The 23,269-nt window shown below is 48.3% G+C and overlaps 1 protein-coding gene, 3 non-coding genes and 1 pseudogene across 4 annotated transcripts in view; all 5 read left to right on the top strand.

Moving 5' to 3' along the window:
- The first annotated feature begins 1,128 nt into the window (after nucleotides 1-1,128).
- The window catches only part of TEX14 (testis expressed 14, intercellular bridge forming factor), a 105,636-nt gene continuing 83,495 nt past the window's right edge, over nucleotides 1,129-23,269 (top strand). Inside the window, exon 1 of the mRNA XM_075013913.1 lies at nucleotides 1,129-1,264. Within this exon, the coding sequence (XP_074870014.1) occupies nucleotides 1,129-1,264 (136 nt within the window). The remainder of the gene's footprint in view (nucleotides 1,265-23,269) is intronic.
- On the top strand, nucleotides 2,524-2,736 carry LOC142023340 (small nucleolar RNA U3). The gene has a single exon (XR_012648216.1). It is a non-coding gene; the product is annotated as a small nucleolar RNA U3 (small nucleolar RNA).
- Nucleotides 7,202-7,383, top strand: LOC142023327 (small nucleolar RNA U3; annotated as a pseudogene).
- LOC142023338 (small nucleolar RNA U3) lies at nucleotides 13,917-14,131 on the top strand. The gene has a single exon (XR_012648215.1). It is a non-coding gene; the product is annotated as a small nucleolar RNA U3 (small nucleolar RNA).
- LOC142023337 (small nucleolar RNA U3) lies at nucleotides 19,940-20,154 on the top strand. Its single transcript, XR_012648214.1, has one exon. It is a non-coding gene; the product is annotated as a small nucleolar RNA U3 (small nucleolar RNA).

The following is a 23,269-nucleotide window of genomic DNA, read 5'->3' as shown; positions in this document are numbered from 1 at the left end:
TCTCCCCCCTCCCCCGAATTCCCGCAGCTTCCACCGTGTAGCTTCGAGAACTCAGCGCCGTGTGCGATAGAGGCCTGTATCTCGGGCGGCTAACGGCCGCCTCCTCGCCTCCCTCGACGGTTGGCCAGGGCCTCGCGCCACGGGGGGCTGCCAGGTGGTGACCGAGGCGTTGTCAGGGGACAAAAGGGAGATGGGGCCGGGATGGAGGAGGCGAGATGGTGCCCGCGGCTGTCAGCGGCTGAGCGGGGATAAGGGTGGGAGGGGGTGTGCCAGGGCTGAGGGAGAGTATGCTGAGCGCGGGCCGGCGGGGTGCTGGGGACAGGGTGAGGGTGCTGAGCGCGGGCCGGCGGGGTGCTGGGGACAGGGTGATGGTGCTCAGCCTGGGCCCGCGGGGTGCTGAGCACAGGGTGAGGGGGCTGAGAGTGGGGTAGGCGGGGTACTAGGGTGTAGGACATGGTTTCTGAGTGAGGAGCAGGTGGGGTGGGGGTGCAGAGTGGCAGTGCTGAGTGTAGCCATGTTGAGCAGGGGTTGAAAAGGGAAGGCAGTGCTGACTACGGGATGCATCAGATGCATGAAGCAGATGCTGAGTGCCTGTAATTAGCAGTGTATGGGTGCTCTGGCCATGAGTTGAAGGCATGCAGTATCTGGAACCTGTTTCACTAGCTTTGTACTGTCTTTGTGCAGAGCTCTGGGGTACGGTACATCTGTGCACCTCTCCGGATTTTTAGATTATCCATATATGGATTCTGATAATTGCTTCAGTAGGGTCTTCTTATGTTGTATCTGACTTGCACTGTTTACCTCTCTGGTCCATTTCTTTTTATGATGCCACCATAATTTCCATTATGATGCAATAAGTCCAAGTCACTAATAAGTAGTTTTGAACCTTCTGACAGACCACATTTTCATGAGTTTTTTATTATTATCAGATGAACTGCAGATGGGCCCATTAGCGTAAGCTTTAGGAGCTCTATCCTTCCCCCCTCTTTCTTTCTCTATTTCATGCTGAAGTCATCAATAATAGTTACTCTAATTATTACACTATTTGAGTTTAAAATAAGTGGATTATACCACTGTATTTACTAGCCCCATTCAGTGTAACTTATCAGTATGTTTCTTTGAAACAGGATGGCGCAGGCTTTCCCGGTCCCCATACCTTGTCCAGTCCAGCTTGGTACGATCAAAAATGATTCCTTGGGAGCGCAACTGCATGAATATGTTAAACAAGGAAATTATGGTAAAGTGAAAAAAATCCTGAAAAAAGGTAAGAGCTGCATTTAGACAAGTGTTTGCAAATACAGTGCTCTTTTGTATTTTTGACAATGGGTGATGTTTGCTTTGTGTTAGAAAATTGGCGGCAGGTTGCCACATGAAAAATTTATTCAGTTTTTGTGATTGAAGTACATATTTGGCTATTTAGCAAATTATATTGTTTATTTCAGCCAGCAAACAGGTATGAAATAAAAATGGTAAATAAAACCAGAAGTTATTTAATTGAATATAGAACCAGGTAATGATTAAAATGTTGCTCAAATTCTGAAGAATCATAGAAGTTTCCATTTAGGAGGAAGTATAGAAATGGCTGCACCTGAAAAGCATTTTATTTATGTCTTGTTTATTTCCCTTTAATTTTCAGCTCCCAGTTATAGCCTGTATGCAAATATAAATATTTTGTGCATGGTCTAATATTTGCCATTTTTATTTTGCTCTTGCAAAAAAAAACGTTGATGTATGTCTGCCCAAAATCTGATGTTCCTGATACTGCATGTTTACAGTTGCATCATATTCAAATAGTATATAGATATTGAAATAGGCAGAGGGTTGCATATGGGGAAAATAGGAAATTTATTCATCCCATTACCATTTTAGTGGGTTAAGGGGTTTTTCCCTGGACTTGTAGATCTGCCTTAACAGCAAAGCTTCTCAGTGTCAAGAGAGGCTCAGAAAGCAAACAACCAACTTGGTAATACACCATCCTGTATTGCTAATGATTTTGGAGTGTGGGGATAAGCATATGAACCAATGTAAAATAAATAGTACCTGATAGGAGGAGAGACAATGAATCTCTGGGACACAGACGTCATTGCTGTAGAAGCAGATTGCTTACTGCCTACATAGCTACTGAATCACGTCAGCACTCAGCCTCTGGCCTTTCTGCTTTTGTAGTGCATTTTTCTTGTGTGTGCCTGTTCCCATGAGTCTGTCCTACCTTGACAGTTTGTTCGTCCTGCCTCTATAAGTACAGGCTATGGAAGAAATACGTGATTAAGTAAGGGGATGTTCCTCTGTTAATTAGGAGAAGTGATTGGTGAAATTCAGGGAAACGTATATATGTAACAGAAGCTAAAGAAAGAACATTTAAAGAAGCTTCTTTATATGTTAGGCGTCACAAAGAGACATACATACAGTGCACTTTGTCAGTCTTTACGATCATAGTGACAGCTGATGTATTAAACGATACACTGTAACCACTAAATATGTAGGTGCTGTAAGTTGGGTTTATAGCCGTGGGAGGTTGTATTGAAGACTATACTTTAAGGGATCATTTCTGTAGTGTGTAACTAGAGAAGCATAATTGAAAGTGGTTGGTCTTGCTACCTATGAAAATGAGTAGTTAAGATGTTTTTTGCCTGAGCATAAAGCAAGCTGACACTGTTGCTTTCGTACAGTTATCTGTTACTGATGCTCATTTCTTCTTTTTGGGAAATAGGGGGGAAAGAATACAGATTGAGTGTGTTATCTATATAAATTAAATTTTAAAAAACATTTTGAATAGGTTTTTATGTTGTTTCAGTTGTGTATATTTAGAAAAGGGATGTTGTAATTGTAACTAATATTATTGTCACTGTAGTGGTGTAGGAGATGATTTTCAGTGAGTTTTCTAACTGTGCGAAACAAAAATGCCAGGCACAATTGATAGTTTTATTTAGCTGTTGCTTAAGAGGTTTTGAACATCTAATTCCATTTTTATGCAGCGTCTCGCTCTCTTGCCCTTTCACATTGTATTTCAAAGTACAGAGCCATGAATTGTATTAATTCTGCCAGTCCTCTCTTCTATCCAATTTTTTCTTCTTTTTGCAACCCTCCCCCATTTTGAGTAGCTCCGATTTCCACTCCTAATGGTCTTCCAGTTTATCTATAAGCAACTTTCTGGGAGCCTCTCTGTGCCCTTAGTAGAGGTCCTAAGCGGGAGGTGGTGAAGGAAAACAATGGCATCCACAGAACTTGGGTGACCATCCGTCTCATTTTCAGCCGGACAGCCCCATATTTTGGGACCATCCGTCTCATTTTCAGCCGGACAGCCCCATATTTTGGGCGCCATTCTGATGTCCCAATTTATTTTGCAAGAGGGGCTAATTGCCCTGTATTTCAAAGGGTTCCCACACCTGGGGGAGCCGGCAGCCAGACCACGCAGTGGCTTAGCTGCCGCCCATCTTCCCCCAGAAGGGGCTGGAGCTGAGCCAGGGCCATGGGGGTTGGAGTGGGAGCCACGGGGAGAGGGTAAACTGGGGCTTCAGTGGGATTGGATCCGAGGCCTGACCGGTGGGGGTTGGAGTGGGAGCGGGGATTGGAGCCAGAGCTGTGGAAGTTTGAGCAGGGCCACCGGACTCCCAGCCGGGGGGAGGGGGGGTGTTGAGCTGGGCTGTGGAGATTGGAGCAGGAGCTGAGGGAAAGGGGAGGTGGAGTGGGGCTGCTGGAGCCAGGGCTGGTGACCCCGGGGAGGGTGGGAGGGCTGAGCTGGGCTGCTGCAGTTGGAGTGAGAACTGAGGCCGGAGGGGAGGGGTTGAATGGGGCCACAGTGGGGTTGGAGCCGGAGCAGCTCAGCTTACCCCAGCTGGGGCAGCCAGAAGCTGGACTGTGTGGCAGTACAGGCTGCCACCCGCAGCTTGGGGAAGCCAGGAGCATCACTGGCGGGGCAGCAGCCCTGCTCCCAGTGCCCCAGATAGGGTGACCGTCCATCCTGTTTTGGCTGGGATGGGGGGGTCATTCCCCATTTTCCATAGTTGACCGGGGGGAGATATGGTCACTGTACCCAGAAGCCCTGTCAGGAAGGGGACTGAGAGAGTTGGCTTGGGAAGGAGACAATAGGATTGCACACAGTCTCTAGTTGGGGGAGAGAATAGGGGCTTAGAGTGGAGTGAAGGGATAAAGTGGGGGTATCCAGAACCCTTAATAGTAAGCTTCCCCCAGAGGGGGCTGGAGCTGAGCCAGGGCCACGGGGTTGGAGTGGGAGCCATGGGAGTGGAGGGGGTAGGGGGGTTAAACCGGGGCTTCAGTGGGAGATTGGGTGAATTTGGAATGGAGGGTACACAAAGACTCTTAGCATAGGGGAACAGAGGGAACACAGAGCCCCAGCCATCAGGGAAGTGGGAGTGGGGGTGTGAACAGAGCCTTTGGTGTGGGAAGAAATGTGGAGACCTTGATATGGGGGAAATAGTTGTACACAGATGCTCTGGTAATGGATGAAATTGGAGGAATTTAAGGGAGTTCCTAAAAAGAGTGTGATGAGAGAGGACACACAGGGAACTGGGATGCTAAGAGCTTCTGGGGAGGGCAACAGATTTGACCTGCACAAGCTACCAAGTGTAGTTTCCTCCTGAGCTTTGGTGAAGAATGTGGACATCTGTTAACAAAAAGTCTGTTTTCAGAAGGTACTATTAATTTTCCTTCATGACCCGTTGTTTTAAAAAATGAGTAATTAAGAGGTTAATTGGGATAGACAATGATTAGCGAGTAAGGATATCTTTGCAAGAGAAAGGGCCAGTGTTTAGCTAGGAAACTTAAAGGAGATTTTCGGGAGGATGAGTTGCACAGTGTTTTCTTACAAGTGTGGGGCATTGGAGGGGTTACTTTTAATGCAGCTGCTGTCCATTACTTCTTCCCACTGCAGAAGTGGAAGAGAGCCCAGCCTGGGTGATTTGTCTATATTAGCCAATTTAATAAAATAGCTTTAAAATATTAGTTTTAAAGTTTTGCTTTGGAAAACTTAGAATACCTAATTTTGTTCTTGAACCTATATAGGATTCCTGTGCATTGCTACGGGGGGTTATTGTCTTTTTTGTGTCCTGAGATTTTGAAAACCAATTTAGAAAGTCAAGCCTTTCTTTGCCTTTTTCTGTTTTTGAAAAATCTAGATTTTGTCTAAGAATATGCAATTTGGTTTTCTAATAGTTATTACCATTTATATTGTAATTAATTATGCGTGCTGTTGTTGAAAAAGGAAAATGTTGGCATTATATTTGCAAAACTACACACTTTGAGATATTGTGTTTAGAGGAAAACTTGAACCAAAGTCCCTCTGTGCTGCCTGTGCTTTTCAGTTCTTAATAGTGGATGTTCCACTAGACTATTGTCTTATGTGACTCAGTGCAGTAATGCCACAATAATACTAATCCTGGAATTTTTCTGTGCAACAAACCATGCTGCCAACTTTTTCCGCATATTTATTGTGGAGATACTGTCACTGGACCTAACCATGTTAATTACAGGGGCTCCTTCTCCTGTAGATCAATCAATGTTATATATGCCATCATGTGACAGCAGTGCCATCCTGCTATGTACATTGGAGAAACTGGACGAACACTTTGCCAAAGAATGAATGGACTCAGAGCAGACATTAGGAACCTCAATACACATAAGCCTTTCAGTGAGCATGTCAATGGAGTGGGCCATTCTGTTAAAGACCTGAAAATATGCATCCTACAACAAAGAAGCTTTAAAAGCAGATTACATAAGGAGATTTGTGTACTGGTGTTCATACTCAAATTTGACACATTAACACTTCGTATGAACAGGGACAGCAATTATCTCACGCATTACAAGGACTGAAGGTCTGAAGTTCTGAAGAAGTGAGTCTGTCCCACGAAAGCTCACCTAATAAACTATTTTGCTAGTCTTTAAAGTGCTACTTGACTGCTTTTTGTTTTGATATTACAAGGACTGTTTCCTTTCCTTTGAAGTTCATATTTATCTCAGCCAAAACACTTAACATACCCCATCCCTCACCACCCTCCTTCAGTTCCAAGTGTTTGATTTGTCAGTTTTATGGCAATTATTTTTTGGACCTCTGTACTATATAATTGAATCTAGACTGGAAATACTATAGATCTGAAGAAGTGGGTCTGCCCCATGAAAGCTCATCACCTAATAAATTATTTTGTTACTCTTTAAAGTGTTACATGACTGCTGTTTTATTTTGTTAGAATACAGACTAACACAGCTACCTTTCTGTTACTATTCAGTGCAGTAGCAACTGTCATGCGAAACACTTGTGAAAGTCTGTAGTGCGGACAAACTCGAGAGAAATAGCTGCAGAGCATGGTCTTAGAGCTTTTGCAGCATCAGTCTCTAACTGGGAATCAAACATGACTGTTTTGTTGTTTTGTTAAGACTGACTAAAGGGACTACTTCCCTGTTGTCTGACAATCAAATGTTTTCTGTAGCGGCACCAGGGAAGTTTGGCCATAGAAAAGCTGCAGGATTTAATTGGCTGCGAAGTGCTCCACATGCTAATCAGGGGGCGTGTTTCTATAAAACTAGCCATATGAAACCATTTCTGTTGTACAGCTTTCTAAATCTGGCCTCATTGTGCTTTAATGAAAAGGGGATTTGTTTGTAGACGTTTGTGTTAGACTGGTGAGAGTGAAGGGAGGTGTAGGAAAATGTTCACCATGGCTACTGAGGTTGTGCATGTTTGGATGTGTAGCGGAGGAAGGGTGTGGTAAGACTATGCTTTCAGAGTTCATTTGTATAGTGTGTAACTTGGGAAGTATAGGTGGGATGTGTTGGTGTGGTTGACTATGAAAGAGTTATTAATCAAAGGCTACGTCTACACCTGCCCCAAACTTCGAAATGGCCATGCAAATGGCCATTTCGAAGTTTACTAATGAAGCGCTGACATGCATATTCAGCGCTTCATTAGCATGCGGGCGGCAGCGGCGCTTCGAAATTGACGAGCCTTGCCGCCGCGCGGCGCGTCCAGACGGGGCTCCTTTTCGAAAGCACGCCACCTACTTCGAAGTCCCCTTATTCCCGTGAGCTCATGGGAATAAGGGGACTTCGAAGAAGGTGGCGTCCTTTCGAAAAGGAGCCCCGTCTGGACGCGCCGCGCGGCGGCAAGGCTCGTCAATTTCGAAGCGCCGCTGCCGCCCGCATGCTAATGAAGCGCTGAATATGCATTTCAGCGCTTCATTAGTAAACTTCGAAATGGCCATTTGCATGGCCATTTCGAAGTTTGGGGCACGTGTAGACACAGCCAAAGTGTTTTTTTCTGAAAGGGAAGTGAGTAGAGGGGTTTGTTTTTTTGCAGTTGTTGTCTGTTATTGATGGCTGTTTCTGCTTTCTTTTAGAGAAGTAGAAGGAAAAGAACACAGTCTGAGTGGTTCTTATGAAAAGTTTGAAAATGGGTTTTGGAAAGTGGTAGAAAATTGTTTTTTTTTTCTCTTTTTGAAACTGTTGCTTTGGTTTAGAGTAGTTGTAAGTAAATTCTTTATCAGGTTCTTTTTTATTCTTTTAAAGAGAATACAAGCTGAGTGGTTAGCTCTTACACAAAGTTTAACGGTGTATAATATGTATATATTTTTTTTTGGTGTGTGTGTGAAGTTAAAGCAGGTAAACAGGTATTTGAGGGTTTAGTGATCGGTTGCTAAATAGTCCTAGGGGGTAGCTATGTTAGTTTAGTTTCACAAAAAACAAAGGCTGTGTCTACATGTGCCCCAAACTTCGAAATGGCCATGCAAATGGCCATTTCGAAGTTTACTAATGAAGCGCTGAAATGCATATTCAGCGCTTCATTAGCATGCGGGCGGCAGCCGCGCTTCGAAATTGACGCTCCTTGCCGGTGCGCGGCACGTCCAAACGGGGCTCCTTTTCGAAAGGACGCCGCCTACTTCGAAGTCCCCTTATTCCAATGAGCTCATGGGAATAAGGGGACTTCGAAGTAGGCGGCATCCTTTCGAAAAGGAGCCCCGTCTGGACGTGCCACGCGGCGGCAAGGAGCGTCAATTTCGAAGCGCGGCTGCCGCCCGCATGCTAATGAAGCGCTGAATATGCATTTCAGCGCTTCATTAGTAAACTTCGAAATGGCCATTTGCATGGCCATTTGGAAGTTTGGGGCACGTGTAGACATAGCCAAACAGTCCTGTAGCACTTCTAAGCTTAAAGTCTATGTTTACACTAGAGCGGTACTTGGAAGTAGCGTATTTTGAAATAGCGACATCGAAATACTCTACTTTGATGCATAGTGTCTACGCAACCGCGGGGCCCAGCGCTGTTGATGTGCAATGTCAAAGTAGCGACATGGTATGTTGAAAGGTGCCAACGCGGAAAGGGAGCATCTACGCGTGCAAGCAGCCCCTTTCGAAATAAGGGTCCAGGAAGGCCCATGGACGGGGTCACAGGGCAGACTAGCCCTTCCAGGGCAATAATAAGCTGCTCCTTTAAAGGGCCCCTTGCAGACCCATTCGGCCTGCACACCACAAGCCCTGAGGAGGTGCCACTAGTCTTGCAGACCCGTTGCTTGCAGACATGGACGTACAGCAACTGGAAACCCTTCGGGCCGTCACCCATGGAGCAGGCGCCCTGCTAGATGCTGCACGGGCAGCTGCACAGCAGCTCCTGGCAGAGAAGCCCTCCCTGGGGGCAGAAGGGGACACTCCAGACTATGGAGTCTCCTGGTCCCTCCCGCCAGGTGCTCCACCGGCTCTGGAGCTACTCCACCAGCTCAGAGTGGTGGGAGCATCTGGTCGTGGGGGAGTGGCATGATGACCAGTGGCTGAGGAATTTCTGCATGAGGCAACACACCTTTATGGAGCTCCGCCAGTGGCTGACCCCAGCCCTGGGGCACCAGGACACACGGATGCAGCATGCCCTCCCTATTGAGAAGAGGGTCACAATAGCTGGACAGCCACCTCTCTGTGGGCCACCAGTTTAGTGTGGGCAAGGCCACAGTTGGGGCCGTTGTGATGGAGGTAAGGAGACCTGGGCATGCACCCACTGGGGGGTGGGTGCCAGGGGAGGGAGGCTGCAGTGGGGAGGGTGGGGGGGGGTGTTCAGGGTGGGGAGGCCCAAGGAAGGGGACTGGAGAGTGGCCGGGGGGGCCTGGGGTGCGGGGATTCAGGCACACCGTGCACACCCTCATGGGTGCCCATGTCCCCTCCCCACAGGTGGTGCCCATGCTCAACGCCCTGCTGTTGTAGAAGGTCATCTGAGTCAGGGACCTGGACGCAGCTGTCGCAGGCTTCGCTTCAGTGGGGCTCCTGAATTGCTTCGCAGCCCTCGATGGGACCCACATCCCTATCTGTGCCCTGGACCATAGTGGAGGACAATATGTAAACCGGAAGGGCTACCACTTGGTGGTCCTGCAGGCCATGGTGGACAGCCAGGGCTGATTCCAGGATGTGTATGTGGGCTGGCCTGGCAGGACCCATGACACCCCTGTGTTCCAGAACTCAGGCCTATACCGCCTGCTGGAGGCAGGGACCTACATCCCCCAGAGGGCGATCCTGCTGGGGGACACCACTGTGCCCCTCTCCCTGGTGGCAGATGCGGCCTACCTGCTCCAGCCCTGGCTCATGTGCCCCTACATGGGCCACCTCAACACCAGCCAGAAGTGCTACAACACTCAGCTGAACCATGCCCAGAAGGTGGTTAAGCGGACATTTGGGTGCCTCAAGGGCCAGTGGCAGTGCCTCCTTGACCACCTCGACTTGGGCCTTCTGTACATCCCCCAGGTTGTGGGTGTCTGCTGCATGCTCCACAGTCTGGTGAAAAGCAAGCGGGGGGCCTTCATGCAGGGGTGGCTACTCCCAGCCAGCTGCCGCCCCTAGCTGCCAGGCCCACTGGGAGGGGGTCTGGGTCCAGGAGGCCCTGTGGCAATATTTTGATCAGGGGGCCCAATGGGCGTTGCCCTGGCCACCCCAAGCAGGCCTCCTGCACACTGTCCCCCCACCTCCACACTGCCCCCCCTCCAGCAAGTACATGTGACACAGGGGTTTGGGAACAATAAAACTGTAAATATATTGGTAGCTATTTGAGCTGTGTTGAATATGATTTTGGAAAAAACAATGATCACAACTACGTACATGAGGGGGAAAAACTATATCCATGGGTGTGGGGGGGGGATGTGGATGGCCTGGCCGTTGGCCCATCACTCTGGGGCAGGGGTAGATGGGTGCGACCCCCACTGGGTCCAGGTCGCAGGCTTGCTCCTTTGTCGGGGGTCCCCTGTGAGGCTGGCTGGGAGCCAGGATGACCAGGAGGTATGGCCAGGGCATGTCCTCGGCCCAGCAATTGGCCCCAGGAGGCTCTTGCCCTGGGGGGGGCTGGCAGATGGGGCAGTAGGGGTGAGGGGTGGCAGCCGGGCCACCAACTCCTCGAAGGAGGCAGCCACTCTATTGAAGGTGGTCATGAGGGGCCCCCAGGCCAGCCGGTGCGAGGCAGCTTCCCCTTCCTCCAAACAGAAGCATCACTCCATGATCTCCACCTGGTGCTGGAGGGTGATAACGTTGTGGGGGTCGACGGCTGCTCACGCCTGATTCCAGCGGGGGCGGGTCGGTCCCGGCACTGGTGGTTGGCCCGGTGGCCTGGTGTGGTCTGATGCTCCCAGGGGGCTGTCCGGCACCACGGATATGACAAGACTGTCCTGGCTCTTGGATTTTGCGGCTGCAGAAACGAGGGAAGAAGGCCATGAGTACCGATCACAGCCCCATGGCCCATGCCCCCTGCCCCTGGTGGGCACCAGGTCCCCCATCTGTGGGTGCAGTGTCCCCATGAGGGGCACCTTTGTGTGTTCTGCCCCCCCACCCCACCCCACAGGGAGCAGGGCATGGCGCTGTCTGTGGGAGCGGGTGCTGATGGGCACTGGCAGCTGTGCCGCCATCCCAGGGCCATGGTCTGGCTGAGCCCTGGCTGGCTGGGATCTAGTGGGGTTGTGAGGGGCCCCCAGCCATGTATGGTGCCCATGCCCCAAAGGTATGTGTCCTGTGGGGTACGTACCTGATTGTCCACCACCGCAATCGGGGGATGCTCATTGGGTGGATACCCGGCTGGAGCTGTGAAAGGGGAAGTTAATCGTGAACTTCCCCTCCTTGCTTGACCGCTCTGACTCTGGGACGGGCTCTGGCTGCAAGCCCGGGGCTGCTGGGCTGGCCTCAGGACCAGACTCCTGTTCCAAGACCTGCTGGGGCTCCTTGGCCACGGTGTCAAGGACAGCTGGAGGGGAGGAGGTATCTCGGGGGCCCAGGATGGCCCTGAGCTCACAGTAATAGGGACAAACAGCATGAGTGGCCCCCAACCAGCTGACAGAGTCCTGCGCCCACGTGTAACCCTGCCGCAGCTCCTTGACCTTACTCCTGTCATGGTCAGGAGTGCGGGCAGGATGACCCCGGGCAACCAGGTGCTCAGTCAACAGGGTGAAGGCGGCCGCATTGCGCTGCTTGTTCCCCATTATATGGAGCACCTCCTCCTCACCCCAGAGTCCCAGCAGGTCCCACAGCTCAGCCTCAGTCCATGAGGGACCCCACTTCCTGCCCCCCTGGCTGAAGACTGTGAGCCATGGAGGCAGTGGGACGGGGAGCCCGGGGACCATTCACCTGGCTGCTGGCTGGCCATGGTGCTCGGAGGCTGCAGGGGGTGTCGCTGGGGTGTGTGGCTTTAAGAGCCACTGAGTGCACAGATCATAGAGCCTCGCAGAGTCTAGACAGCAAGTCTCTGCGTCCCAGCTGATTGCTGGCATGGCGGACCCCGCTGTTTCGAAGTAGAGGGATGCCGATTGTATACACACGTTCTACTTCAACATTAGATGTCAAAGTAGGGCATTATTCCCATCTTCTCTTAGGAATAGTGGTTTTGGTGTCTCTGTGTCCAACATCGATTTCATCTTCGAAGTAGCACACGGTGTGTGTAGACGCGACATGCGCTCCTTCGAGGTTGGGCCTGCTGCTTCGAAATAGCCGGCTAGCGTAGATGCAGCCAAAATGAAATATTTATTAGGTAATGAGCTTTTATGGGTAAAACCCACTTCTTCAGATTTTCAGATGATATTCATTGGAAAATTTGAAGAGGATCTTACCCAAGGAAGTTCATTACCGAACACATCATTTTTCAGTCTTTAAACTGCAACCAGGCTGCTTATTGGTTGTTAAAAGAATTCTAGTGTTCTCTTGTGGAGTATATTGTACACACATACAATTTTTGTTGTATACTATTTCAAAGTGTAAGTAGAATATTGATTCTGCTTTTTCACTTCTTTCTCCTCATCTTTGTCTCTCCTCTGTTTCATCCCCACCCCTTTCTGGAAATTCCTGTTTTCACGTGTACTAGTCTGGTAGTCAGTTGGTACCCAGCTTGCTTTTTACCTCAAGCACTTCAGGCAGTCCAGGCAAAATATGAGAACTCCTGTGTGTTGACTTCCTACTTCTAGACTCTGTAATGGGTAGCAAGATCAAGAGTCCCTCTGTTGCCTTCCCCATCATAGGAGAGCTGGGAGAAATGCTTCATCTCACCCATCTCTGTTGTAGTCTCTCTTTACCTTTGCACCTTCCATTGCCACACAGACCACTCTCCTACCAGAATTAAGTGCTTGGGCATACACCCCTCCCCCATACTTCCATCTCAACATGTAGACATGTCCAGTGGGGCTTATGTGCATGCATTTTCCTCATCTTTCTCAGAGAAACAGTCAGGTCTAGTACAAAGAGCATTATATGAGAAATGAGGACATCTGAAGTGGGTCTTTGTCCATGACAGCTTATGCACCAAAAAATCTGTTAGTCTGTTAAATCAGTGACTAGCTCCATTTTCTCTTTGCTCCAGTGTTCTGGACTCTAAGCTGGGATATTACCTGGTTTTGGACAGAATATTAAAACCTATTGATGTAAAAGGTGCTGTATGGAAAACTACTGTTAATTTTCCTTCATGTCTTTTTATTTTATTTTATTTTATTTGTTTTGTTTTTGGCAAAGGCCACATTGGGGAAATCTGCATGCTCATCTGAATAGGATTTCTCTGTTGTTAATGTAAAAACATGTGAATACCATAGCTGATCAAATCCAAAGCATCAGGGAATTGAATGATTTTTCCCCCAGGCAGAAAGCATAGTTACAGGGGGAATGAGGGGATGTGCTTTGTCCTGGCATGAGTCTCTTGTTGTATCCTGCTTGTCATTCTGGGACATTGGGGAGGAGGAGAGGGCTATTTCCATAAGGTGTGGGTTCTTTTTTATGTTTTGCTTCCAATTTGTGTGTAGCTTCTAATTTTTATGTGTTTCAGGGGCCCCAAACCCAAAAAGGTTCCCCACCCCTTCTGTAAAAAAAATGAGACCCACTGATTTACTATGTTGGGTTGCAGAAGCCCTGTTAGTCTCTTACCAGCAAAAACAAAGAGAAATTCTGTGGCACCTTATAGACTAACAGATATATTGGAACAGAGTGACCGTTCCTGGGCAAAAACCCACTTTCTCAGATGCATAATGATTTAGCCTAGTACCACCAATAACGTGGAAAAAAGCAAAAGCTTTTTCTGCAGATGAGCTTGAGAGCAAGAGAGAGAAACAGCTGCGGAGCCTGCTAGAAAGGGCTGACCTGTCTGCACCTGTGTGTGTGATTACTGTCATGTGATACGAAGGAGCCTGTGAGAGACACCACAGTTTCAGGAAGTACGATGAAGATGTTTTGATTGGCTGCTAAGCGTCGCACATGCTAATCAGGGGGCGTGCTTCAGTAACTAGCTGTATGACACCATTTTCTGCTGTGCAGCTTTCTAAATCTGGCCACATTGTGCTTTAATGAAAAGGGGACTTGTTTGTAGGCGTTTGTGTGTTAGACTGGTGAGGGTGAAGGGAGGTGTATGAAACCGGTCACCATGGCCAATAAGGTTGTGCACGTTCGCCTGTGTGTGTAGCTGAGGGGAGTGGTGTTAAGACTATACTTTCAGGGATCATTTCTATAGTGTGCAACTAGAGAAGTGCTGCTGAAAGGTGTCGGCCTCGCTAACCACGAGGAGGAGTTGCAGTGTTCTCTTCTGAGCGCGAAGCGAACAGGCAGGGCTGCTTTTTTGCGGTCGCTGTTTGTTATTGATGACCGTTCTTGTTTTCCTTCGGGAAGCAAGAGGGAGAGAACACCGGCTGAGTGGTTAGCTTTTATAAGAGAGTTTAAAGGAAGTTTTGCTTTAAGGGGAGAGGGAGCAGGGTTTTATTACAATTAGGAGGACTTTAGTAGCCTGTTTAATAGCGTTCTTAGCTGTAGAAATTTCATTTATGTTCGTATGAAAAGAAAAGCCTTTTTTGATATGTAAAAGAATCAGTTTGTAGAGTGTAAAAAAATGAAGTGGTGTGTAAATATGAGTACGTGTACGTAAGAGCAGGGATATTTTTAATGGGATGGATGAACCTGAGACCCAGCTGCATGAGATCATGCTGTGCCCCCACTTTCATGGCCGTGACTTTGCTCACCCCACCTTAGAGAAAAGTAGAATTATGTGGCGTTTTAGGGGTTTCCTACACCTCAACTGCAAAAGGAAGTGCCTGTCTTTTCTTACATTTGTGTGTATGTACATTTTATTTTCTTGTAAGCTATTACAAATGTTAGGTAGGAGTCTGTCATGGCTTCTTCCCCACTCTAGCAAGACAAATGCAGAAGTGGGGGCCAGCAAAAGTACCTCCAAAACCTTGTCTACTAGGTTTTGGTATAAACTTCCCCCCCAAAATCCTAAAAACCTTGGATTTTGGGGTTAAAATTTGCTGCCACCACCCAAGTAATAATAAGGAAACCAGGGAGAGACGACTTGGGAAATCTCAGCCCCAAAAGTAACAAAACCAGCACATACACATTAACCAATACCAGGTTAACAAAAAGAAATAGAGAGAACTTTTATTATTACAACAATATTCGTGTTGCAAGCCTCATGACTAGATGGAAGAGTCACAAAGTAAAACACATGGGGAGTCCCCACCATGGGCCTAGAACTTAGTTACAAGGAGTGTAAAAGGACATTTCTAAAAAGTGCACAGACAGACATCAGATCCCACTTCCTAAACCATAAAACAGGAAAGCCTAACGGATGTATCTAAACTTCACCCTACTTACAGAAGATTGGAGGACCTGTTCTTGGAGGGAGATATCCTGTGTCTGTCTCCCTCACAGCTGGAAAGAAGAAAAGCAACAGAGGACAGAAAAGGGAGGAGCCAAAAAATTTAATTCTTACCTACGTTCCTATAGGCCAACCCCACCTGGCTAAGGAGGTTAACCCTTTTACTCCCAGGCTGTTGGCTAACCCTCATGATCATGACAGAGTCTAATTCTGGTTCCCCACTTCTTTTGTGCACTTGTTTGTCTCTTCTCTGTTTCAGTCCCACCCCTTTCTGGAAACCCCTATTTACACTTGTCATGCTTGGGTAATCAGTTGGTACCTAGCTTGCTTTTTGCCCCATGCACATCAGAAAGTCCAGGCAGGATATGAGAGTTGAGTCTCTTGTCTTCCTATTTCAAGCCTCTAGACTCTGTAATGGTAGCAAGATCAGGTGTGCCTCTGCTACCTTCGCCATCCTAGGAGAATTGGGAGAAATGCTTCATCTCACCTACCCTTCTCTACTGTAGTCTTTCTTTACTTTGCAGCTTCCACTGCCACATAGATCACTCTCCTGCCAGAATTAAGTGCTTGCACACACCCCCTCTCCCATGCTTGCATCTCAACCTGTAACCACATCCAAAAAGGTACGCTTATATTCATGATAACCTTTTCATAGAAACAATGAGGTGTAGTACAAAGGACATTGTACTAGGAATGAGAAGGCCTGAGTTCTCAACTAAATCAATGCTCTTTTTGCCCCAGTGTCCTGGCTTCCAAGTTGGGATAGTACCCATGTTTAGGAAAACTGTTAGTCTTTTCATGAAAAATGTGCTGGATGTAAGCATACTCTTAATTTTTGTTCAGGAGTGTTTTTGGCTTAGGCGGAATGTGGGAAATCTGCATGCTCAACTCAGCAGTCTCTCTCTGTCATTAATGCAATAACTTTTGAATACCATACCTGATTAAATGCAAAGTGTCAGGGTATTTTCTAGGCATCAGTATCCAGCATGATTTGGGGGAAAATCTGAAACCACAGCTAGGAAATGGAGTGGCTGCCATCTGATCAGCATGACATGGACCTCTCCAATTGTTTCTAGGTGAAACGATAAAGTTCGGGCCGACATTAACACCTTCCAGCATAACAGTACTCCTGCCGCATCTCTGCCTATCCTTGTTGTAGCATATTAAGATATTGATATCCTGAATGATTTATCTCCCAGCCAGAAAGAATAATAATATGGGGAAGGAGGGCAGGTACCTAGTCCTAGCATGAGGGGGAAGAGTAGAGGATCCTCTCCTAGTATGGAGAGTGAGGGGATGGTGGGAAAGGGGCACACAGAACTCCTGGCGAAAAATAGGATTGGAGCACCATCTGTTTTAGCAGTGCATTTTTTTTTCTAGAAAAAAAGGTGGTGGAACTCAAGTCCCAAACCTCCCCCTCTGCCAAGGCCTAACCCAACCCCAGGGGCTTAACCCCCCACATGGAGGGCCCCCCCCCCCCAAGGCTTAACCACCCCGTGGTGTCTTAACTGGCCCCTGGCAGGGACCAAGCTACCACCTCTTGGAGCCTGAGCCACTCTCCTGGGCAGCTTAACTGTCCCCAAGTGGAGCCCAAGCCACCCCCAGGCTTCAACCCCATGGCAGCCCCTTCCCCGCTCTAAATGAATACCCTCCTGAAAGCCAGGCACTCCGAGGGCTAGGCACCCCCAGAACCAGGCACTCCCAGCCCCCTCTCCCAGCTCTAAATCCATGCCCTTCCCCCAGAACCAGGCACCCCCAGTCTCCCTCCCGGCTCTAAATCAATACTCTCCCCCAGAAACAGGCACCCCAGCCCACTCAGCCCAATGCCCTGCCCTTTCCCCAGAGCCAGGTACTCCCAGCCTCCCCAGCTGAAAGCCCTCCCCCTTTCCCAGGACCCCCAGCCTCCCGCTTCCCCCCAGGTGAATGCTGGTGAGGTATTGACCTGGTGCTGCAAGGGCTGCCCCAGCTCGAGGCACACCATGCTGCTGGAGCCGTGCAAGTGCTGTGCTGGGCCTCCAGAACTGCGCTGGGCTTCAGGCGCCAGGGCAGCAGGAACCACGCAGTTCCTAGGTAGAGCCGCAGAAGCTGTGCCAGGAACAGAGGCGCTGTGTGGCTTCCAGCTGGAGCCACACATGTGCAGAGTGGGGGGAAGGGCACTTCACTGCATTTCGTCACCCCCCACTGCTCCATTCCCTGCCACATGTGGCAAACAGGGAGCGCAGCCCAGCCACCTTCCAAAAGGGCAGCAGTGGTGCCAGGAAAATGGGTGCCAGAACACCTTTCCACAGCATCCCGGCAGAAAAAAAGCCCTGCATTTTGGGATCTTGTTATAAAAATGGGCCTAGACAGGTTTCTTCTTTCCCGTCAGGGATTGTGCGGGGGGGAAACAAAGAACCTAGTTTCGCTATGTTACCTCTTCCTACTAGCACTAAAATAGTTCAGAATCAGGGTTGCCCCTACCTGGGTGCGGAGCCTGGAACAACCTCCTTCGAGACCTTAGGCCCTGACCTCACTCTGCCTCTGCTTCAGCTCCACTCTGTTGTTCCCCAACTCCTATGGGGATCCTATGGAATAAGGGGATTTCGAAGTTGCCGGGGTCCTTTCGAAAAGGAGCCCCGTCTGGACGATCCACGCAGCGGTGAGCTGCGTCAATTTCTAAGTGCGTGGCTGCCGGCATTCTAATGAGGCGCTGAATATGTATTTCAGGCTACGTCTACACTAGCACACTACATCAAAGTAGCCTATTTCGAAGTAAGAACATCGAAATAGGCTACTTCAACACGTTTCGTCCATACGTCCTCTGGAGCTGGTGCCGTCGACGTTCAACGTCGAAGTAGCGACGGGGAATGTCGAAAGGAGCTGCTCCGGAAGAAAATGCGGAGCGTTCACACGCACAAGCGCTCCCCGTCGAAATAAGGGGCCAGCAAAGCCTGCAGACGGGGTCACAGGCTGGACTAGCCCTTCTGAGGCGAGAGCAAGCTGCCCCCTTAAAGGGCCCCTCCCAGACACACTGGGCCTGCACAGCACGAGGTCCACTGAGCTAACAACCGGTTGCAGACCCTGTGCATACAGCATGGACCCCAGCAGCAGCAGCAGCAGCAGCAGCCAGAAGCCCTTGGCTAAGGGCTGCTGCACGCGGCGACCATAGAGCCCTGCAGGGGCTGGACAGAGCGTCTCTCAACCCCTCAGCTGATGGCCGCCATGGAGGACCCTGCTATTGCGATGTCGCAGGACACGGATCGTCTACACACTCCCTACTTTGACATTGAGGCTACGTCTACACGTGCCCCAAACTTCGAAATGGCCATGCAAATGGCCATTTCGAAGTTTACTAATGAAGCGCTGAAATGCATATTCAGCGCTTCATTAGCATGCGGGCGGCAGCGGCGCTTCGAAATTGACGAGCCTTGCCGCCGCGCGGCGCGTCCAGACGGGGCTCCTTTTCGAAAGCACGCCACCTACTTCGAAGTCCCCTTATTCCCGTGAGCTCATGGGAATAAGGGGACTTCGAAGAAGGTGGCGTCCTTTCGAAAAGGAGCCCCGTCTGGACGCGCCGCGCGGCGGCAAGGCTCGTCAATTTCGAAGCGCCGCTGCCGCCCGCATGCTAATGAAGCGCTGAATATGCATGTCAGCGCTTCATTAGTAAACTTCGAAATGGCCATTTGCATGGCCATTTCGAAGTTTGGGGCACGTGTAGACACAGCCTGAATGTCAAAGTAGTGTGCTATTCCCATCTGTGGATAGGAATAGCGATTTCGACGTCTCGCCGCCTAATGTCGATTTCAATGTTGAAATAGTGCACGGCGTGTGTAGACACTACAGGTACGTCTACGCTAGCCCCAAACTTCGAAATGGCCATGTAAATGGCCATTTTGAAGTTTACTAATGAAGCGCTGAAATACATATTCAGCACCTCATTAGCATGCGGGTGGCCGCGGCACTTCGAAATTGACACGGCTCGCCGCCGCGTGGCTCGTCCCGTCGGGGCTCCTTTTCGAAAGGACCCCGCCTACTTCGAAGTCCCCTTATTCCTGTGAGCAGATGGGAATAAGGGGACTTCGAAGTAGGCGGGGTCCTTTCGAAAAGGAGCCCCGTTGGGGCAAGCCGCGTCAATTTTGAAGTGCCGCGGCCGCCCACATGCTAAGGAGGTGCTGAATATGTATTTCAGCGCTTCATTAGTAAACTTCAAAATGGCCATTTGCGTGGCCATTTTGAAGTTTGGGGCTAGTGCAGACACGACCTACGTGTGCTATTTCAACATTGTGCCAGCTACTTCGAAATAGCCGGTTAGTGGAGACGCACCCTCAGTGCTTCATTAGTAAACTTGGAAATGGCCATTTGCATGGCCATTTCCAAGTTTTGGGCTAGTGTAGACGTAGCCTTTGTGTGAAGGTTGAGAGCCACTGGTTTGGTGCGGTGCCAGCACTAACGTGTAAACTAGCAAAAGCTTTTTCTGCAGATGAGCTTGAGAGCAAGAGAGAGAAACAGCTGCGGAGCCTGCTAGAAAGGGCTGACCTGTCTGCATCCTGTGTGTGTGATTACTGTCATGTGATACGAAGGAGCCTGTGAGAGACACCACAGTTTCAGGAAGTACGATGAAGATGTTTTGATTGGCTGCTAAGCGTCGCACATGCTAATCAGGGGGCGTGCTTCAGTAACTAGCTGTATGACACCATTTTCTGCTGTGCAGCTTTCTAAATCTGGCCACATTGTGCTTTAATGAAAAGGGGACTTGTTTGTAGGCGTTTGTGTGTTAGACTGGTGAGGGTGAAGGGAGGTGTATGAAACCGGTCACCATGGCCAATAAGGTTGTGCACGTTCGCCTGTGTGTGTAGCTGAGGGGAGTGGTGTTAAGACTATACTTTCAGGGATCATTTCTATAGTGTGCAACTAGAGAAGTGCTGCTGAAAGGTGTCGGCCTCGCTAACCACGAGGAGGAGTTGCAGTGTTCTCTTCTGAGCGCGAAGCGAACAGGCAGGGCTGCTTTTTTGCGGTCGCTGTTTGTTATTGATGACCGTTCTTGTTTTCCTTCGGGAAGCAAGAGGGAGAGAACACCGGCTGAGTGGTTAGCTTTTATAAGAGAGTTTAAAGGAAGTTTTGCTTTAAGGGGAGAGGGAGCAGGGTTTTATTACAATTAGGAGGACTTTAGTAGCCTGTTTAATAGCGTTCTTAGCTGTAGAAATTTCATTTATGTTCGTATGAAAAGAAAAGCCTTTTTTGATATGTAAAAGAATCAGTTTGTAGAGTGTAAAAAAATGAAGTGGTGTGTAAATATGAGTACGTGTACGTAAGAGCAGGGATATTTTTAATGGGATGGATGAACCTGAGACCCAGCTGCATGAGATCATGCTGTGCCCCCACTTTCATGGCCGTGACTTTGCTCACCCCACCTTAGAGAAAAGTAGAATTATGTGGCGTTTTAGGGGTTTCCTACACCTCAACTGCAAAAGGAAGTGCCTGTCTTTTCTTACATTTGTGTGTATGTACATTTTATTTTCTTGTAAGCTATTACAAATGTTAGGTAGGAGTCTGTCATGGCTTCTTCCCCACTCTAGCAAGACAAATGCAGAAGTGGGGGCCAGCAAAAGTACCTCCAAAACCTTGTCTACTAGGTTTTGGTATAAACTTCCCCCCCAAAATCCTAAAAACCTTGGATTTTGGGGTTAAAATTTGCTGCCACCACCCAAGTAATAATAAGGAAACCAGGGAGAGACGACTTGGGAAATCTCAGCCCCAAAAGTAACAAAACCAGCACATACACATTAACCAATACCAGGTTAACAAAAAGAAATAGAGAGAACTTTTATTATTACAACAATATTCGTGTTGCAAGCCTCATGACTAGATGGAAGAGTCACAAAGTAAAACACATGGGGAGTCCCCACCATGGGCCTAGAACTTAGTTACAAGGAGTGTAAAAGGACATTTCTAAAAAGTGCACAGACAGACATCAGATCCCACTTCCTAAACCATAAAACAGGAAAGCCTAACGGATGTATCTAAACTTCACCCTACTTACAGAAGATTGGAGGACCTGTTCTTGGAGGGAGATATCCTGTGTCTGTCTCCCTCACAGCTGGAAAGAAGAAAAGCAACAGAGGACAGAAAAGGGAGGAGCCAAAAAATTTAATTCTTACCTACGTTCCTATAGGCCAACCCCACCTGGCTAAGGAGGTTAACCCTTTTACTCCCAGGCTGTTGGCTAACCCTCATGATCATGACAGAGTCTAATTCTGGTTCCCCACTTCTTTTGTGCACTTGTTTGTCTCTTCTCTGTTTCAGTCCCACCCCTTTCTGGAAACCCCTATTTACACTTGTCATGCTTGGGTAATCAGTTGGTACCTAGCTTGCTTTTTGCCCCATGCACATCAGAAAGTCCAGGCAGGATATGAGAGTTGAGTCTCTTGATCGAAATGTGCTTTAGTGAAAGGGGCACTTTGTTTTAGAGGTTTGTGCATTAGCTTGGTGTGGGTGACACCAGTTGTATGGAAGTATTCATGGTGGGAATAAAGCTTGTGCATGCTAGGTATGTAGCAGAGAAGGCTTGCTTAAGATTCTGCTTTCTGGGGTTTTGCCTGTGGTAGGTGACTAGAGAAGAAAAGCTGAAAAGTGTTACTTTTGATATGTTGTTCTCTGAGCATATAAAGTAAGGAATTAGGTTAGTTTAATGTAGGTGTTATCTGTAACTGATGACAGATTTTTTTTCTTTTTGGTAAGTAGAAGGGGAGTATGGGCTGAATGCTTAGTTATTTTATGCCATTTAACAATAAAAAGGTGTGTTTATTTTGTTTTTAATATTTCTGGTGTGGCATTTTTGGGGTTTTTTTTTTAAGATTTATTTCTTGTTATAGATTGCCTACCTGGGCTGAAATATAATGAAGTATAAATTTTTAATGTTTGAGTATTTCAAGAAGACAGCATCTATATTATATTTGTGTCTATGTTTTAATGTGAGAGGTTAAATATAAGTATTATTATATGTTGTTTTTCAAATTAAAATGACTAAACTAGTACGTTTGCAGTGTTGTAGACATGTTGGTCCCAGATATGAGAACTGGAATAGCAATGAGAAGTGTGGTAGGGAAAATGACTGTAATACTTTCAGGGCAGTCTCTTTCCTAATGGACAACCAGCCCTAAATTCTCAAATACCGAGGGACAGTTTTCACTAATTAATGTATTTGCTTTCCTCACCCAACTCTAGATAAATTTTCTTGAGTGAACTGGAGTACTTGGATCTTAATATGCAGTGGCACTGACAGCTGCTGTGGGCCCTGGGGCAAGGTTCAGGGAAGGGAGTGGGGGTTATCCACACTGTGGAAGGGGTATGGCCAAGAGCAAAGGTGGTGAGACCGAGGGCAGTCAGCCCTCAATGCTGCAGGGACTGCAATGCTGCATCCCCCCACCCTTCACCGCTACTCACAGCCAAAGCAATGCTACTCCAGCATTTCAAAGGGACCCAGAGTGCTGACTGCTGCTGCTGCTGCTGTCAAAATAACAATGAGCAAAGTGCCAGGCCCTGGGGGCACATGACCCTCTCCCCACCCCCTTGTTGTCGGGTCTCTTAACATCTAAACCGTATTGTTATATTTAGTCCCCTAAATTTGGGTTATTGGTGTTTGCGTGTCTAATGATTTTTAAAATAGATGTTATGAATAAGTACTATATCCAGATGTACAGACACTCTTAACCTGTGTAATACAAAAGCATTTGCTTTAATAATTTATTTTAAAATCTGTTCTTTACTGGGCAAAGTTTAGTTGTTGAAGGAGAGAAGCTTTCAAGCTTACACGAAGCTCCTGTTCAGGTCTGAGGCCCAGGTCAGGATAGTCGGTGGCTCCCCACAGCTGCTGTGAGGCCATGTGAGTCTGTGAACTGCTGGGAGCCTGATAGGTGGGGGTGAAGGGCACTTCACAGGCCACCTGTTCTTCAAACAAGCAGCTCTCATTGGAGCTGCTAGATATTGCTTATTTTAGGGGCAGTGCATGAAATCTAGCCGTTTGCCCCAGAATTGCAGCAGTTCAGAAATGCAGGGCCTCACAGCTGGCTTTTCTGAGCAATGTACAGGGTCAGGACAGGCAGGGATCCTGGCAGAGGCTCCCACTGTACCTGCAGCCCGGGTCCAGCTCAAAGGCTATATTTTGCTCAGTCTTTGTCAGGTGCCACTTTGGGTGAATGAGCCC

This window comes from Carettochelys insculpta, chromosome 19 (assembly GCF_033958435.1).
Source record: "Carettochelys insculpta isolate YL-2023 chromosome 19, ASM3395843v1, whole genome shotgun sequence".
In the NCBI taxonomy this organism is placed as follows: domain Eukaryota; kingdom Metazoa; phylum Chordata; order Testudines; family Carettochelyidae; genus Carettochelys; species Carettochelys insculpta.
Note: the sequence above shows the minus strand (reverse complement) of the source record. Positions and strands in the feature narration are given on the sequence as shown.